At 40.3% G+C, this 19,188-nt stretch overlaps 1 protein-coding gene across 1 annotated transcript; it reads right to left on the bottom strand.

The window, feature by feature from the left end:
* Window positions 1–8,826: 8,826 nt before the first annotated feature.
* ZUP1 (zinc finger containing ubiquitin peptidase 1) lies at window positions 8,827–19,147 on the bottom strand. The gene is made up of 9 exons (XM_063329737.1): window positions 18,748–19,147; window positions 16,510–16,626; window positions 15,463–15,572; window positions 14,510–14,678; window positions 12,718–12,906; window positions 12,219–12,387; window positions 11,411–11,562; window positions 10,852–11,072; window positions 8,827–9,619 (listed from the first exon to the last, which is right to left on the bottom strand). The coding sequence occupies exons 1-9, from the start codon at window positions 18,995–18,997 to the stop codon at window positions 9,572–9,574; spliced, it is 1,425 nt and encodes a 474-aa protein (XP_063185807.1). The 5' UTR covers window positions 18,998–19,147; the 3' UTR covers window positions 8,827–9,571.
* Window positions 19,148–19,188: the final 41 nt, after the last annotated feature.

Genomic DNA, 19,188 nt, shown 5'->3' with positions numbered 1-19,188 from the left:
TTCTCAAGAGAGATAAAATGAAGAATAATATCAGGTATTTAAGCAAAGCAGTTTTAACAGTCTGAGCATAGGATTCCTCCATTCTAGTTTCAAAGATAGCATCTTCCTTTTGACTATGAGGATTTGACTAGTGCTGCATTATAAGCCATTTTTCATAGGTTCTGCTTTTACTGGGAGATCAAAATAATCACCAAAATAAAAGATGAGTGATGTTCAAGAGTGTGTAAAATTTTGAATGGAGAATCTGAGGACACAATGCCCATGAAACCAACTGCCAAATGGAAAACAGCTTTTTTTAAAATCCTAATGACTTTTTTTTCAATAATTTTAAACATTAAAATCCACTAGGGTAAGAGGAAAATGAGAGGAATGTTGAAAATTATAAGCATTAAATGTTGTGAAATGTGCTGGGCCAAGGAAATGTGAACGAAACCAATGATATGACAATAAGATCACTTTTGAATTAGGCCTAAAACTCTCATTTAACAAACTCTACCCACGTACTTTGGCTAAAGCTGAGCATTGAACTCTCCATTTCACACACGGAGTGTGGAGCCATCTCCTTGCACTTCCTACCTTACAGTAAAACATGCCTGCAGTGACAGTTATCCATGTATTTAATTTACGTGTGTGTCTATATGCACATTTTAACAGAAATTTTAAAAAGATTTGAAAAGGCCAGGGCTGGAAGAACATGATTTTCTTTCTCTCAGTTGGAGTAAAGACCTCAAATCCTTCCAAGTGCTTTGCATGATCCGTAGCTCAAAAGCATTACAACATCTAAATAGTCTTTCTGTATGCATAGCAAAAATTATCAACCAGCCATCTTACTACTTCTGTCTGGGCTGTTCCCCTCTAAAAATTCTGGTAAGTGAGAAGAAAGCTGCAGTGAAAGCATGGTACGAAATTATATCCCTGTGAGGAAAATTACTGCCTGAAAAGCTCACACAAACGGAAGTTGCAAACTGCAGAGAGTGGAATTCACTCCGTAGCCCTGCTTCTGAGGATAGCAAGGGAAGAGATTGGAAAGATGGCAAAAATTCTTACTTGTTTGCTTGTTCATTGTGTCACTACCCTGTCTTCTCTACAAGCCTCCACCTTCTCAAGAACTTTTTAAAGTGCTGCTGGCTTATGCCGTTGTAATGTTTTTTGCTTAACCCTGCTACACTTTCTCATAGATAAGGTATTTACAAGCACTTGCCTTTTACAGCTCTGCTTTTCTCCCTTTAGCCTGATTCAACTTGCGATTTATCAGACTGACGCTCTTGTTTGCCATTTGAGTAACAACTTCTCAGTCTGTTTGGAAAGACGTCATAGTTCGCCTTGGGATCATTTTTCATGTCTTCAGATGTCATCTGTTCCCACCGCGGTCTCTAATTCATGTTTTAGTCAGATAGATAGATTGTTGTCTTCAGAGCTGTAGATTTTCAACACAGCATCTCTCAGATCCTGCAAAGGAAGGAGTAGGTGGGGGCTGGAGGAGTATACCATGACATACTCCATTATACTCCATTCGAGACCAGGTTTATCAAGGCACCTTGACATTTTACCTCTCAGTGCCAGTTTGAACAAAGTTAAGTGCCAAAAGCTATATTTTGGAAAAAGGAACTCTCTGTGTCTCTGGATTAGAACCAATGAATGGAAAAATCTTTCTTCACTTAATGTGTCTGCCTTGAGACTATTCCTCTCAAAGTGAGGTGATGGGATCACGCTGATTCTGGACTTTAAAATCTTCAGTCTCTTTCTCAAAATTCTACAGACTCTCCAGTTGGTTAAACCACTTGAAGGGACACAGGCTTTTTTTTTTTTTCTGTGGAATTTAAGCCAAGATGCCACGAACTATATTATAGATGGCATAACACAAAAACCCAGATCTGTAATCCCGTGGCCACAAGATTACTCCCCTGTTCATAGGGGAGTGAAAAATATTACCCCATTGTAAACTGCTGAACAAGCAGCCAAGAACAAGGACAAGACTCTGCATGTTTTTCACTGATAAGTCTTGTACGCTGTGATCTCACTTAGAACACGATTTGTCCTAGGTTATCATGTAGCCGACAGCCCAGTTAAAGGTGCAGCTCATTGCCTACATTGCACTCTAAGTTTCAGGTGAAAGGTAAGTGAGAAGAAAGCTGCAGTGAAAGCATGGTACGAAATTATACCCCTGTGAGGAAGATTACTGCCTGAAAAATGCACACAAAAGGAAGTTGCAAACTGTAGAGAGTGGAATTCACTCCATAGCCCTGCTTCTGAGGATAGCAAGGGAAGAGATTGGAAAGACGGCAAAAATCCTTACTCGTTTGCTTGTTTCTTTATTCTGTCACTACCATGCAATTATTTTTATGGATTATAGCTTATTTATTTATTCTTCTGTTACAGATGATTCACGTCTTTTAACAAATATATTCCCTCATCAATACTGCCTAGTTCATGGATGGATCATATCGTGGATCTGAGGATGATACAGCCATAGGTATGACTTCAAATATCCTCTTCCTTGCACACAATGAGATTAAGAACAGGAAGACAATGAATATCACTGCACTTAACATATTGTACCTATTTTTAATTTGCTCACACAACATAGTGTACAAGAGACTGAAATATATGAAACTCGAGTAAATAAGAGCTATTGATCCCATTTGCATAAATTCTGGGTTTTTCAAAGTTTTGGGGAAAAAACAAAGGTGAGCAACAGTACCAAATTAAGAACCAGGTAGTGACATTTGCAGAAAAATTTTCTGTGGTATTTAGATGCAGACTCCTCCTCACGCTCCAACACTTCCACAAGAAGGAGGAGGTTGTGAGATCATTCCTCACCACATCTTGCAACCTACAATCCTCCCTTCTTGTCGGTGCAAAACTGTGGGCATGATGCACCCAGTATGTAGGTACCATTTTACATTTACATAGCTATATGAGTGGCAAACACGAACTCTTTGTGATTTATAGTATGCTGACAAACAACTAAACCCTCTGTCAAAAACAGTTTCTTTATCAGACCATGTTCAAAGGAACAGTTCCTTGAGCTGAAACTTTTATTTGTCCGTTTTATTTTTGTCTTTTTTTCTTTTGGCAGGCCTGGAAGAATGGAAAAGGCACAGGGAAGAAGCAAGGTTTCAAAAGCTCCTAAATCCACCATTCACATGGAGGAGGAGAAGTTTTGCTGGAAACATGTTAAGGACAAGGGCTGATAATGTGTTATCTCTAAACGAGTAAAGAAATAACATTCTCTCCTACCTCCCTGTTCTTTCCTTTCCTGGAGCTAAATGTTAAAGTGCATAGCAAACAAATGAGGTGATGGTCCATGTTATTTAAGATAATCCCCCGCCATAGATTCCTTGCCCTTATTTCCATACCTTCTGTTCTCCATAAAATGTTAAGATCAAAATATTCTGAGCTCACATAGGCTCCTGAAAGAAAATAAAGATCCCTGGAAGGCTATTTTATGATCACATCACTTACTCAGGTGCAACAGTACCTCATAAACACGTATCTTAACAGCTACCTTTGGTTTCTGATTACTAAGTCAAAGTACACAATTAAAGGTAAAACAGTTATAAACTCTTGGAATTCATCTGTGCAGCTGGGAAGTATATTTTGGTCAACTGCAGATCAGCCACGGCCTCACCTATCATCTGAAAAGCACTATGTTGCCAGCCTCTACGACATGGCAAGAGTGACAAAGAACTGAGTTTTCTCCCCGATTCCTCAGTATGCAGAGGTAGCTCTGTACATGGTACATGGAACAGGTCACCAATACATACAATGTCTTCTGCTGTAAAGCATTTGAAAATCCTACTTGATTTAAAGGAGCCTGAAAATAGCCTGAAAACAAGTCCCAGCTGGTGGGACTTGTAGGATCACTTGGCACAGCCCTTGAGACAGCCAAGGCAGGTTTGTATCTAGAGAATACTACTATTTTATGATGTTCCTCTCACTGTTGACTGGGAGGTTGCGCCCTTGTAAAAGATTGAAAAATACACTAATTCTTTAGGAATAAGTTGAATCCGAAACTCAACAGAGGACAGAATTAATTTTTCAATAACTCCTCTGACTTCTTCCTAGCAGAAACTGATGTCCTGGCAAGAGAACATGTAACAATGGAACAACGCTATTTATAAAATCCTCATGGAGGAAGAGGGAAAATAAAACAATCTTTGCTTTTCATGGAAATCTGAGCTCACCCTTGTTGTGGCTTGTGAGAGGGAGCCCATGTGCTCTTGGGATGGCAGCTGCTGTTATGGCCCTGCCTGCTGTTCTCCCGTCTCCTGGGAAGCTGCCATCACATGCTAGAGGCTGAACTCTTCCAACTCTTCCTGCTTTATAGCACCGAGGTGACTCAGGAGGGCAGAGGCATGGGCACTAGGCGCCTTTCCTGGTGAGGCACAGCGTATACAAGCAGAGCAAATCACAACAAGTGGCAGGCAGGTGCTGTTCTTCGTGGTGGGAGAGGTGGGACCTCGATGAACGGTCCTCCCTCCTCCTGTGAAGGGTCTGCTGCAGTGTTCCATTTGACCTCCACAGTAACTCCTTTTTCCCCATCTACAGACACATATTAGGCCTTATCAGAATAGTTCTATTTGGCAAGACAACGAAACCATCCTAGTTTCAGGTCACTTCGTCCCAGTTCCATATCAAAGTGCTCCTATCAGCAGCAGTCTCATTTCAACAAGCTAGAAATATACTTAAAGGTCCTACATATCAGCAAAAGATTCGTCACAGATGCAACTAACCAGCAAAACAAAGTGGTTACCAGTTTAAAAGGGTATACTGAAAACAGGTAAGCGATGAAGAAGTCTATGCATCTGGCTATGCTACTGCATAGGATTGCATCAGGCTAAGCGAGCCCATGGGAAGACCTCTGGCAGTGTTACAGCTGCTTCTGGTTTTAGCTGTGATATGAACATTGTATTATAGTAACAAGGTCCAAAAGAGTTGTCTTCGATCTTTGACAAAATTCGAAGAAGGAATTAGGAAATGAAGCTGCTTGTGCATGTTTGATGGAACAGAATGAGTAGAAATAGACACTAAGGCAAAACAAATAGATGCTCTATGTTTCCTAGTTACTTTTTGTAAAAGAAGCTCCAAAACTGATCATTTGTTAGTCATCTGAAACTGTGACCTTCCAGTTTTTGGTCTTTTAAGTAACAGTCACTACTAAAAAAGAGCAGGGAGGAACAAATTCCAAAGAGTCCACCAACGTAGAGCCATCAATTAATGTACATACCAGTTGATATAAATGTCTTTTACGCGTCTGCAAGAACATGATCAATGTGTTTGGCTTCTTGTCCCTTAAACTGTGAAGCAAATACCCTTTGCCTGTCCAAGTCCCACTTTTTCAGCAGAAGGAAGAGGGAAGTTTGCCTGCACTTTTGAGATTTAGACAGTTTACTTCCTGCTACCTCTTTTCTCCCATTCAGCATGAAGGACCTTTCAGTGACCTATGTGCCATCTTCTATCACCTTCTTAGGATATTCTTCATCGTGCCTAAGACAAATTCCTTCTAAACACCTACAAAACAAGATAATTTTCCTTCTTTAAATCTTCTTCAAATGACCCTGTGCTGTAATATATATGTAAATATATATGTAAATATATATGTATATATATGTACATATATATGTAAAAATACCTGTAAACCACTTGCCAGCAGATGGACAGTCACTGCTGTGATCATTGTCTACCACACCGACTAATTCTGTCTCCTTATTTCTATTTTCTCTGGGACATGGCTATCTCCATTTGTCGTTCGTTGTCTTATTTTTAGATTGTAAATGCATTAATCTTCTGTGTGTGCGCCTGTTAGCATTCTAGATTCGTGAAGGTATTTGGGCTTTTAGGCACTACTTCAGTATAAATTCATGAAGTTTTTTATAATGAATTGATAAGTGAAATGACAGTGGTAAATGTTAATAAAACAATGTGAATTTTGGGACGATCTTCCATCTATCATAATACAGGCAAAACAAATGCATACACCCAACTACGCCGGCCACAGGTGAAAGCAACAACATACACGATAACATTGTGATCTCAAGAGAGAAGAATGAAATTCACTGCCATATGATCCAAAAGAATAATTAGAAATTGTTTTTGTGAGAAAAACCTAGGGGTCACTAAAATCCACATTTTTCACTGGAATCTTCAATTAGGGATATTTCATCTGAAAATGCCTATCTATAAAGCAACGTGAATTAGAATTAAAAACTAGGATTACTAGAATATTACTAGCATACTAGAATTAAATGACGTGATTTTTTCCTTCAAAATAACATTCACATTAAAGTCTCTATAAATTCTTAATATTATAGTATATAAAAAAGTATTTGGGTAAGTCATATATAAGATAAATTGAATATAAATAGACCAAAAAAAAGAATGAAACATTTTGCCCCCCAAAATTTTGAATTTAAGGAGAATTTTGACATTGTTCCCAAGGAGAAATGAACACATTTTCAAAATGATGGTAAAACAATTAACAGCTTCTGACGAACCCAAGTGACAATTTTCATGACAATCACCTGAAGCTTTTCTGAGTTAGTTCACTCCACGTAAAGAATAAACTGCTTCAGCACTCGATGTATGGCAGACTTGGGAGGCCTTTCAGTAATCAGTTTGTGCTTTCCCTTAAGTACACTCGCGGACACTCCTTCACCATTTTTCAGAAAATACAGGTTGCAGCTGAACACAAGCAGCGATGCTCCCAGCAATGGCAAGGCTCTTTGATTTACTTCTGATCACAGAAGTGAACTACTGCTTCTGTTGCCCTCCTGCCTAGGAAGAGAAAAGCGGATCAAAGTCCTTCTTGGAATTTCAGGGACACGCCGTTAGTTTCTTCACCCAAGTGGTTAACCAGATATTCAGGGTCTTGTGAATAGGTCCAAACAGGATCCTGAGGCAACTATCTGCAAAGAAGATAAAAAGTTCAGTTTCTGTGAACCCAGGAGAGTCTGACAAAAAGAGACAATATCCCTTAAGTTGTTTTAGTTAGCATTGAGCCCAAAGGCACTCATTCTCTCTCACAGGGCAAACTTTTGGTAGCGATTCAGGATGCAGATCCTGGGTCTCATTACGGTTATTTAAATGTTCTGTTAACCCACTGATTTCTTTGCCATAGTTTCCCCAAGTTCCCATGTTTGGAAGTGACCCCCTTATCCTGCCCCAGCTACCATTCCCTGAAAAGACTATTGTTTGTTGTGCCACGATTACCTTGGTTGGTCCGACCTTTCACATGGCATTCCTGGGGTGACAAGGATGCAACAAGGTGCAGGGTGACTTTCTGCAACAAGCGAGACACCAGGAACTTGACCTTAATAAACCTGTAATTAGGCCTGTGTTGCTCTGACACTCCTAGAGTACTTGTTACAAAAAACAGTCAAACAAAAAAATCCCACAACAAACCAAAACAAAAACCACACACAACAACATTCGTTGGGATCTTGGCATGAGGTCATGCTTATACAAGGAATCGAGTACCTTAGATAGTTGGTTGCTGCCCAGGTGGTGCCAGCAATCGCTATTGCAAGGGCCCTTCCAGAGTCATCTGCAGCTGGATCAAACGAGACTCCCACTCTTCTGCTCCCTTGGAATCGAGCTGCCCTATGGTGGTTATGGAGGAATCAAACAGCATTCACAAGCTAGTACAAAGAGATATTTCAAATTTGGCACATTACAGCATTTCACTGAAACACCGGCTTCATCCCAGTGGCAGTTTGAACACATAAGTGAAGAGCTGGGGCTGAGCTGCAATTCCTGCTTCTTAGGCTTAATCCTGGGCACAGTGTCACACTGGTAAGGAACATGGTTGATCTGGAATCAGCAGAGCTTTAGCCAGGAACAGACATCCCCAGCCACAGGGGAGGTGAGGGAACAGTGCAGAAGAGACCGAAGTGGATCCGTGAGAGGTCAAACGATTGCATGGCTGCAAAACCTCACATGGCGTAAGAACATGTGCTATTCGGATCAGGGCTAATATGGGAGTTGATGGTCCCTCAATTCCCAGAACTAAATGTTTAACCATTTTACAGGTTGTAGGCCACTTCTACACACCTACTGAAATTAACATATTTGCATAATTCGAATTTTTTTTAGAATCATAGGGTTGGAAGAGACCTCTGGAGACCATCTAGTCCAACCCCCCTGCCAGAGCAGGGTCATCTTAGAGCAGGCTGCACAGGAACACACCCAGGCGGGTTTTGAACGTCTCCAGAGACAGAGACTCCACCACCTCCCTGGGCAGCCTGTTCCAGCGCTCTTTACTTTCACGCACATTTCAGAAAAATTACTGATCTATGGGTTGTAATATCTTTACAGGTTCATGTGTTTCACTGCTTCCAAAAATTACTAGTTCTTATTGCCAGACCATATTAAACATGAGAGAAACAGGTTAATGGTAAGACACCTACATCTAGATAGATGTCAACAGGTAAGAGAGCTAAATTAAAAGGAAGTATCTAAGCTCTACTTACAGTAAATGGATGCTCTGGCACGATTCGGTTGCTTAAGCAAAGGCATCTAGTGCTATCTGCAACACACTCGACCATCCCTCCCAGCCACCAGCTGCCCTGCTAGAGAGTCACAACTCCTACATTCAGCCAAAGCAGCACATCTTAGATATTGCAGGGTGCCTCAAAGGCCCAAGATACTCATTTCAGCAGATAGCTCCAGTCCCTTAAACGACATTAACCCTGCACAATAGGGCCTCTAATCAACAGTCAGTTCAAATGTCCCTTTGAGATACCCCCGAGACCTAGGGGATATACCTTATAGAACATACATAAAAATAGAAATAAAAAAGGATCAAATAAAGATTTTTTAAAAAAAATTAAATTTTATTTATTCATGATACAAAAGAAATATTTCCTTCCTAATCCCAGTGGATTGTCTTGTGCAGCCCCTAAAGCACACGCAACCCACTTTGGACCCCACAGCCAACGCTAACACTGATCCATCTCATAAGCACACATGTTCGTGTTTACAAGGGATACCCCTAGAGAAGCCAGCTAACTGAAAAGAAGTGCAGTAGTAAACTAAGCCCCGGTGGAACACCCAGTATTGTGACATCACTGCACTGTCTCTGTACTTGGCAAATAGTTGCAGGAGAATTTGCTGAGGCATAATAGATATTTGTTGATCAAATCTGGTAAGAAATAGAGCACTGGCCACAGAGGCAGCATAAACATATTTACAGAGGTAAACCATGACCAGGCACTCCAATAAAGAAGTTCCATAGTAACTTTATCCACCACTTATTGACAGTTAACTATGGTGCATAGTTTGCTATGGGATGGTAGGTGTTGCTTGGTAATCTAAGCAACTAAGAAAATACCAAGTTTTCTAGTAAGACAAGGACTGTAATGCTTCAGAGTTACAAACTCATCAGGAGAGCAGTTCTGATTGAAGACTGAAGATCAAAACTACAGGTTTACTCCAGTGTTGTGCTTCTCCACAGCCCGAAGCATTTATGGAGACATGGTTTATGTTTAGAAATTGTTGAGTTAGGGTCACAGTCCAGGACTTTGATGTTTTGCATCCAGCAAATTCCAGAAAGAGGTAATAAAGGCATCCTTTAAGGAATCTTCTCTGATGTTAAGACCCGAGAAGCATGGCAGCGAGCCTAAAAAAAGGTGGAGAGGGGAATGTGAATAGTTCAATGGACAAAACCACCACTTTTAAAGAGCATTTTCCGAATTAGTAGTTTGGTAAGCTTAACAAGTGTAAGGGGTTATAACTCATCTTAATTAAATGGGAGTTTCCAAGACAAAATTCTAAACAACTACTATTTTTAAATATGAATCAAATCTTTGAAGAGGAAGAAAAACCAAAACCAAACAAAACCCCACACACAGATCCCATACAACACACTTCTATTTACTGTGTCCTGAATTTTAAATCTTTTGCCAGTAGGAGGAAGAGAGGATGCCTGTGTTTCACTGATATTTCTGACGTGTTCAGGACCAGAGAATACTTAAGACTATAGCTCATTTCAATACATAGACGTTAAATACAGTTGAGTAGGTGATTCAGTCACCAGTTATTCCACAGTTTAAACCAAAGTCTGTCCTGAAGCTTGAACATGCTAAACAGTGATGATAAGACACCACAGATTCAGAACATGGGTCCTCAGAATCAATTTGTTAGTGCAGGAAAGACAAAGCTTAAGAAACAAAAATTATATCTAACATTCAGCTGAAAACTCCTAAGGTCTTAAAAACTTACAATGCCCAAAGTGAAACGTGGATAGGATTTATAAAAATGCCAACAGCTCAAACATTAAGTTACTCAGAGATGCGTTCTGAATATATGAAGTTCTAAGTACTTTCAGAAAGCAGAATGCACTGTTTCTCGTGTCAAAGCTAAGGAGACATTGGCTGGTTAGGCCTCAGAATCTGTGCGCCTTGTTCTTCAACAATCAAAGGCTGACAGACTCCACACAGCTTTACAAAATTGCAATAAAACCCCCTGAATGTAATTTCAGACTACAAATGCTTTGTAAGTAGCTTATATGCCCACAAGAATTTACTTAGGAGAAAACATTGTAAGAAAACTCTGAGGAAAAAAAAAGCCTAATTTACATGTGCGAACAGCTGCAAGTGTCATAAAAGATGCAGAAGTTGTCAGTTACATCAAGGTGACATGCATTTATGCACAAAACCTTTTTGGTCTTGATATCCTGTGATTACTCAATTCACAGAGAATAAGCAGAAAGTAGCAAGAAGAACAAGGAAAGTGAGGACCTGAAAAAAATTCACCATGCAACCACATATGCATGTGCATTTTGAGTATTAAGGAAGAGACGCAAATTCTCTTAAGTTTTCTTAGACAGAAACTACTTTCCGAAATACTTACAGCTTTCTCTTCCAATGAGAGTATACCATCCACAGCCACTATCTGGTACTGCTTTTCTTTTAAGCTACCCACAAATTTCCGAAGTAGTCTGAGACTAGTACCATCACTGTTTTGTTTCAGCAGTTTCTGCATTTCTTGGGAAGGACACCCCGGGTCAAACAGTAGCAAACATAAGGTTTTATTCTTCTTCTCTTCTATTCCAACAATGGTACGACTATGACCTAATTTTAAAATAGAGTTTCAGTAATTTAAAAACACATAAATCCCACTCTTTGTAGCACACTACTTATTTTCAGATCAAGGAAGATATTACTTGAAACTGAATGAGGTAGTTACAAGTAAAGAGCAGATGTCACAAAGTTGAGATCCAAGTCACACCTAGCTCTTCCATCCAACAAAAATACAAACTTTAGTGTTGCTCTTACTAAATAAAAAAATAACAGGAAATAAAGCCATGCCTTCAATTAAATGCAGAAGGAATGTAAAATGCTGCTCTGAATTGCAGCACATGTGAAGAAAGACAGAGAACAGAATGAAACCAGCTTACTGTGATACTGACCTTGATGTTGCAAGTAGATAGGTGGTTTGGAAGTACACACCACCTTTGCACCACCTTCGTTATCTGTAGAATAATAACGCAAAACCCACTCAAATAAACGAGGGTGTGTACCCATAGGGCCAGTTGGTTTGTGAAAGTCAATGATTTGACACCTACAGAACATTTAGAATGAAAACAACAATAAATTTTCAAGCAGGTTGTTTGTTAAAACAACTTCTTCAACTCAGTCCTTTCGGCCTGCACCAAGCATGTTTTGTAAACACAGCAATTCCAGGCATCAAGTGGTCATTACCACTTTTTTCCTTTTTTTTTTAAATATAGGAATAGGGGACGCATAATTACAAAGCAATGGTATATATACTGTTCAAAACTGCAAGATTTATTCTGTAACAAAGAAACACTGCTCTTCAGTCTAACAAGAACTTGCGACGCTTGCAAAAATTAACGTTTGATTTTTTTGTATAAGTGATACACGTACACTACAGAATCCAATTAACAGCTTTCAGAATTATGTAACTGAGCTGAAATTCAGATTCTTGAGAAGAAACTCCTAAAGAAATGAAGTTTTTAATCAATGTTTGGTTTTATGCATATGTGGCACAATTCTTCACCAAGTCTCAATGATCTAATTAGTTTTTCAATCTGTGTACCTGCACAAGTAGTTATGCAGCTTTGCGCTGTGCAAAATCAGATCTGTTCATAGGTTGCTTAATTTAAAGCCACTAAGGTGGCTTTATCATCACACACTGGCAATTCTGGCCTTTAAATGTACAGCACTTAAAAATAACAACAACAAAGTAATATTTACTTTATCCTGAGACTGGTTAACAGTGAATAAATTTCACATGCTCCTATCCATGCTTTGGAACCATGTAATCTGTTGCTGAAGTGAGATGCCCCATGAGGATCAAAGCCTTCTCTCCAGGCATCTTCAATCATAGACTGAATCTTTGGTATACTAGGAATTAGCATAGTATCTGGAACAGAAAAGGTTTTGAATTATGGTTACAGTTACTGCAATAGCCTATTAATTAAAAATATTCAACTTCTTTTATAAGCAGCAGTTGATGATACAAAGATGCACCAAAAAAACCCTAAAGCTAAAACTTCAACCACATCATGCCTTGCCATTATTCACCCCTCTGATTCTTTCCACAATAAGCTGCAGTGGTATAACAAGCATTTAATAGGTATCATTGACCTAGTAAGCCTTGCTGTGGAAATGAAAAGGTAAAACATCCATCAGTTGTCATCATCAGTTGTCATTCGAGGTATGTGAAACAAGTAAGCAGCGTTTTGTTTAATACCTCTCAAGCAGTCATCATAGGAGCTGTTTTGCAATAGTGAAGAAAGGAGCATCTGGAAATTCCTGTAACCGCAACCCCAGCCTCTGTCGCCCAAAGATGAGTGGAAGTGATCTACTCCTGTTGAAAGCCATACATGCCTCACATCTTTGTTTTCATTCTCATAGTACTTACACAATGCTTCAATGACTCCTAAAAGAAGACCAAACATGAAGACAAAAATTAAGAGTCATTTAGATGTGGTGTTAGGGGATATGGTGTAGGAGAGAACTTTGTAGAGTGGGGTTGATGGTTGGACTCAATGACCCCAAGGGTCTTTTCTAACCTAAATGATTCTATAATTCTATGAAGTTTATCTGTAAAATGAACTACAAAACTTACCAGAAAAAGATTCTTTCCCCAGATACAGATTAAGACAGCTTTTTGTAAAACTTCTAAGTGATTCTACGTTAAGAACCCAAACCACAAAACCAGTGTTCATTGCACCTATTTCATTTCAATGGTCTTTACTTTGATGAATTTATGTGCCATGAAGCTTTCAGAATTTAAGATATTTTTTCACTGCTGCTACACAATGAATATTTTAAATTTAACAGCTTCGACTACATTATAAACTGCACAGGAACTATTACGATGAAACAGGAAAAGTAACATCACCAATAAAGCATTTGTATGCCATTGCCACCTCCAGTACAACATCCCCTTAAAAACATGGCGATACTTATGCATATTATGTAGCCCTTTTATTCCTTCCCCCCTCCCCCCCACCCACCACCTAGTTATTTTTCCTGGAGAAACTAAGACACAGAAAGGAACGGCATAAAATTTGAGCATTACTGTAAATATTTTTTTAAAAAATCCGCTTGCAGCATACTCCAAATCCTTCTTTTTTACATGAAAGAACATGCTTAGGAATGCTCTCTACAATTTGTATATGTAAATTCTCAAAGGCTCTTTATTGACATGCAATTGTGAAGACAATCATTCCACAGCCATGACAGATTATTTTGTGAATTCCTCTCTGAAGTCCAAATCATTACCAAGAATGAAAAACATTAAGTGAATTATTTCCACTCAATATATCTTATAGAAAAAAATTGCATTTCACCTGTCAAGAATCAAGTGGATATTTTGTAAGCCAGAACCACTAACAATAAGCTAAAAGACCTTTGAACTGTGGTCTTGGCAAGTAAAGGCAAGGAAGCCTTTTGAAAGGGACACAGATTGTGCACTGGCACTGTATTTTTGTATCAATTATAAAACATTTCAAAGAAGATGTATCAAGTAGATGTCTACTCCTCCCAGTCCTGTCTTGGACTTTGTAATCAGATGAACACTGTGCTTACCTGGGACCAGCCTATGTGATACTACAACTAACCGAAACATAAGATACAGAGTTACTGTAAATTTTGACAGCTACACTAGGTTAGGAACCAATGACTACTACATAGTAAACAAGCATACACTCAAGGACAACTGACTTGTAATAAGACATTTGCATCTTTTATACATATCATATTTGGACCTTTACCCAGACAACCTGGTTCCAAGGTTCCGTAGAAAAAAAGAAAAATAAAAAAGAAGAAAAAGAATAAAGGTTAGAAACATATCAAGCTTTAATTTTTTTATTACTTTAGGACTAAAATGGTACAGATTGATCTAGACAATAAAGACTAGAATTAGGATGCAGCTAATACTAAAATTTAATTATATGCTTTGTTAAAGACAGGTTTGATCACTACAGGCAAGGTCTAAAAAGTACAGTCTTAGTTGTATATAATTTCAGCATTTTTACCTGAGGTCTTTGTTTTCCCATCATCTATGCCAAAAGCCAAACATTCCATCATGTCAGCTTTTCTCTTGTGATATTCAAAAGGCTGCATCTTTCCTCTGTCAACTTCCTTTTCCATACTCTTTAGGAATTGCTGCTTGTAGCCTCCAGAATTATCCAAGCCATACTGTCTCTGTTAGGGATGGAGTGTGCATGATTTAAATCATGTTCTTTTAAAATTCACATATAGTGATTTCCAGAAGCTGCATATACAAGTAACTTTGAAAAATAATGAACAATGAGACACAAAAACTTCAGATTTATGATATTTTAGAGCTGAAGGCCAAGCTTCACTCCTGAATAGGAATATGGGACTTGGAAAGCCACACCTGGAAGAGCAGGTGCATGCCTCTGCTCCCTCTTGGGCAGACAGCCATTGGCACAGAGGCAGTCCATGGCCAGAAGGTAGGGACAGCGGGAAATGAGCTATGAGGGCTGTTAGATGGGAGGGAGAGGGAAGCAGGACCTAGCAGGGGAGCGGTCACTGAAGCAGGTGATGGTACCCAGGAAGAGGACAGCCAGGATGCTCAGGGCCTTCGGCACTCTGCCAGGGAATATGCTCCAGGCTGTGCTGCAAGGCAGGGCACTGGAGCTGGGTGGAGCACAGTACAAGGCAGCAGGCAGAGGGGCCCAGTGACAGCAGGATGGCATGCACAGGGAGCACCCGGCTCCATCCTGAGGCAGCACCACTCTGCGCAGTAAAGCCAAGTAGCTCAAGGCAGGCATGCCCAGCACCAGTGGGTTGCCGAGAGCATACATTTGCCTGCAACCCACTCCTGTACCACCACCTCAACACAGCCTGTCTGACTGCACAGGTCTGACCTGGTTTGGCCATTCCAGGTCATTACAGTTCCAAGATACTGAGCTTCTAATGGCACAACTGTTCAAAATTTTACCATTCAGAAATATTACTGTACCTGCAGCTTTTTAAATTCTTCTCTCTCTCGCTTCTCCTCTTCTGATCTCTGCCGATTATCTTCTTCAGTTTGGAGCCATTGAGCCAGTTCTAGATCTCTTATGTTTCCACCTACCCAGAAACAACATTCCAGAGACAGAAGACTTGATCAGGAGGTTAACAATGCTTTGATGGATCACTGATTTAATTTTTAAAGATTCTTTTCTAAGCAGACAAGCATAAACACAACCGAGCATTAACTTCAGGAGATGCACCCCATGCTATTTTGAGCTATTAGCAACAAACAGTAAACAGGACTGACTACATTCAGTCTACCAAGACTCAGACTCTTGACTTGGACAAAGTTTATACTGAGTTACAGGACCAATTACTGGCCAAATAATGCATGTACGTCTACTACTAAGAAAACAGCTTTTGTTTACTACATTTCACTTCATTGTTAGCAAGAAGTCCCAGTTTCTTGAGCACCACACAATTATGAGCTTCTAGGATCACTGCCAGCACTCTCATAACAAAGCGAGAAAAGCAAATTTAGAATCAAAGAACTCGATAGGGAATCTCTAGGATTTTATTAGCCATGCTAATAAACAAAATTAATTTTGTTTCCTTTACTTTATTGCTATGACTAACGAATCAGCACAAACACTTAGAGAAAAGAATTGAGGGAAAAAATGAAGTTTTCATAAGTTATAAATTTTCAGCTCATCACACTGGAATTTGAGACTCTAAATTCAGTGTATGCAAGTCTTCTATAGAGCTAGAAAAAATAATATATAATGCAGCTGTCTTCTAAATATTGTTGACTAACATACTACATTCTACATACATACATGCATTTACTTAATAAGGATGCATAGACAAGTATTTCTTTTAGCATGCGTAATTAAGTAGAGCACTTGGGCAAGTGACAGGATTGCTATTAACTATGTTCACTTAATTATGTATGTGTGCAAGAAATAGTTTAAATTTTGTCTGAGATTCTATACTGCAACATGCAAATACTTGTAAATGCTTTCAAGTATTATCAAGCCTGTATGCTTTCATGTACCTTCCGAAAAGCTGTGTTCCTCTAAGTGTAAATCCACATGTTCTTGAAGAATCTGAATGTTTGTACAGGTAAGACTGCACATGGGACATTCATATAGCTGTTCATCATTCCCTATGTCTGAAAAAGAAATGCAGTTTCTTAATTAATGCAATTCCTGGTTTTCATGAGAACCACCCCCCTTAACTGATACACAGCCTAAGATAAATACACAGTAATGAATTTTGTGTTGCCATTGAAACTCCCCAGTGAAAGGCAGCCAATTTTAAACAGCTGTTACTCTCCTCTAACCATTTAAGAATTTGTATCAAAATACCTGACAATTTTAAGACATATTTTCCTTCTTTCTATTAATCAAATTTTGCCCCATTTAACTTATAGATCACAATTTGCTATGGTAATATTTGTATTAAGAAACACTTGGTCTAAAATATCAAACCATTAATGAAAAGATCTGTCCTGCTAACAGAAGAACACTTGCTTACAAAACTTTAATATTTGGGTGGTAACAGAGCAGTTGGTGGGCAGAAAGAATAGTAAATGTGCTGTCATTATTACTTTGTTGGTCTTCCTACATCAGATATTTATCAGATTATCTTATTTATCAGATAAATATTCTTTCTGCAGTTTTGGTATTATTACTGATTTAGTATTATTATTATTTTAGTATTATTATTATTACCATACACAATAGGTAAGGTTCAAAGTGACTTCTGGAGATTATCTAGTCCCTCAAAGCAGGGTCAAGTTAAACAGGTTAAGTTACACAGAGCCTTTTCCAGTCAGTTTTTGAATAACTCCAAGGAAAGGCACTCCACAAGCTTCCCAGACAACTTATTCCAGTGTTTGACCACTTTCACAGTAAAAAACCAAAACCCAAACTGCTCTTGCATTTAAATGGCATTTCCTGTATTTCAGCTTGCACCCACTGCCTGTTGTCCTGTCACTGGGCACCACAGAGAAGAGCCTGACTCCATCTTTACTGAGATTACTTCCACCTTCTGAGTCCCTAGATTTCACTTGCACCTTCCTGTGTTCACAAACATAGAAATGAATATGCTATGTTAGTTGTTTCTGGAAAGCATTTGCCCAAGCTAAAAGCTGGTGACTGGCTGGAGGGAAACTTGATGGTATAATAATCAAAATTCACTGGCAACATTTTGCATAGCACTGCGAACATATAGTTTCTTGAAACACACTACGTACATAAAAAAAAAAAACAAAACACCTTTAATGCAACTATATTTAAAATAGAAAATCGCATACGGGCAAGTAAGTTATTTATTCAAGCTCTGCATTATTTGCACACGTATAAGTAAGATATTATTCATGGCTAAGATCTATTTTGGGTTTTTTTGTTGTTACTGTTTTTAAGAGAAACCTATTTTTAACCACAGGCTATGCAGTGTGGTTAATTATACTGCCACATCCTGCACCCTCACCATCATTTCTTTTTCTTGTCAGTATACATAGCTTGTTACACCAAGAATGCTAGTCTTCTAACAGAATCACCCACTAGCAGAGATGCCATTACTAAGTTTCTGAAATAACTACCAGCGACCTTGGGCAATTAGTCAGAATAAAATTCTGAGCACGCTTAAAATAAATATACAGTATTCAAATAAATAACTGCTTTCCTTACTCAAACTTCATCCCCCAAAATATCCTTGTGGTCTCCAAATAAACATTTAGTAGTTCAGAATACTTTGGTGTTAGATCTTTCCTAAGTTCCTACTTCAAGCTGAAAACTGCCTTTCCCTAACGAGGACTGCAACTGCTCTACAGGACCCTGCCCGAGATGAGACTTCAAGAGGCGAAGTCGAACCTTTGCGACCAAACATAGGCCCATTAGGTAAAAAGCCCCTCCCTATCACAGGAAAGCTTTACGATTTGCTTTCACTGATACGGACGGTGTATTTTGGGCACGCAGAACATTGCCGGTTCGCCTCCGTGAGTGTTTTTAGGCCTTCTCTGGAGAAGATTTTTCCAGCGACGCGCCCATCATCTTCGCTCGCTGTCCCTTTCTAAGTGACCTCCTTCTACCGCCTTCCCTCACCGCCCCCGCTTCGCTCCTACCAGCGGTCTCGGAGCTCTCCATCGGGGATGAAAACAGCCCGCACCGCGCAGCCCGGCCGCGCCCCCCCCCCCCCGGCAAAGCTCACCCGGGCCCGGGGGACCACGGCCACCCACAACCTCGGCGGGGCTCTGCCACGACACGCCCCCCCCCCCGCCCCAGCTCACCTCCGCCCGGGGCGCCCAGCAGCTGCCCGTGCCGCGCCCAGACGTGGGCCTCTAGCTCCCGCCCCGCCGCCTCCCCGCACAGGGGACAGCGGGGAAGCCCTTCGGCCAGCTCGGGGCGGCGGGCGGCCGGCGGCCCCGCCTCGACGTGCCGCCGCATCTCGTCGCAGCAGGGCTGTCGGCCCAGCTGCAGGGGCCGCCGCGCCGCCGGCTCTGAGGAGAGCGCCTTCCCGCAGCCCTCACACACCAACATGGCGGAACCGCCGCCGCTGCCCGCCTCCCCCGGGAAACGAAACCGTCGCGCCACTTCCTAACGGCCGCCGCCAGTGCTCGTTCGTCACATCACGTCACACGTCACGTCACGTCAGCGCTGCCTGCTAGGAAGTGTCGTTTCTTGGCCTAGGGCGCGGGGGGGGAGGTGGTGGTGTGTGTGTGTGCCTGCGC

This window comes from Chroicocephalus ridibundus, chromosome 3, assembly GCF_963924245.1.
Source record: "Chroicocephalus ridibundus chromosome 3, bChrRid1.1, whole genome shotgun sequence".
Taxonomy (NCBI): Eukaryota; Metazoa; Chordata; class Aves; order Charadriiformes; family Laridae; genus Chroicocephalus; species Chroicocephalus ridibundus.
Note: the sequence above shows the minus strand (reverse complement) of the source record. Positions and strands in the feature narration are given on the sequence as shown.

Excerpts from the sequence above, each read along its gene's own strand:
- ZUP1 (XM_063329737.1), bottom strand. The coding sequence starts at position 18,997 with ATGTTGGTGTGTGAGGGCTGCGGGAAGGCGCTCTCCTCAGAGCCGGCG. Across the intron at positions 11,563-12,218 it reads TTAACCAGTCTCAGGATAAA|GTGTCAAATCATTGACTTTC; the intron begins GTAAATATTACT and ends AATGTTCTGTAG. Across the intron at positions 11,073-11,410 it reads TATCTACTTGCAACATCAAG|GTCATAGTCGTACCATTGTT; the intron begins GTCAGTATCACA and ends TTTTAAAATTAG.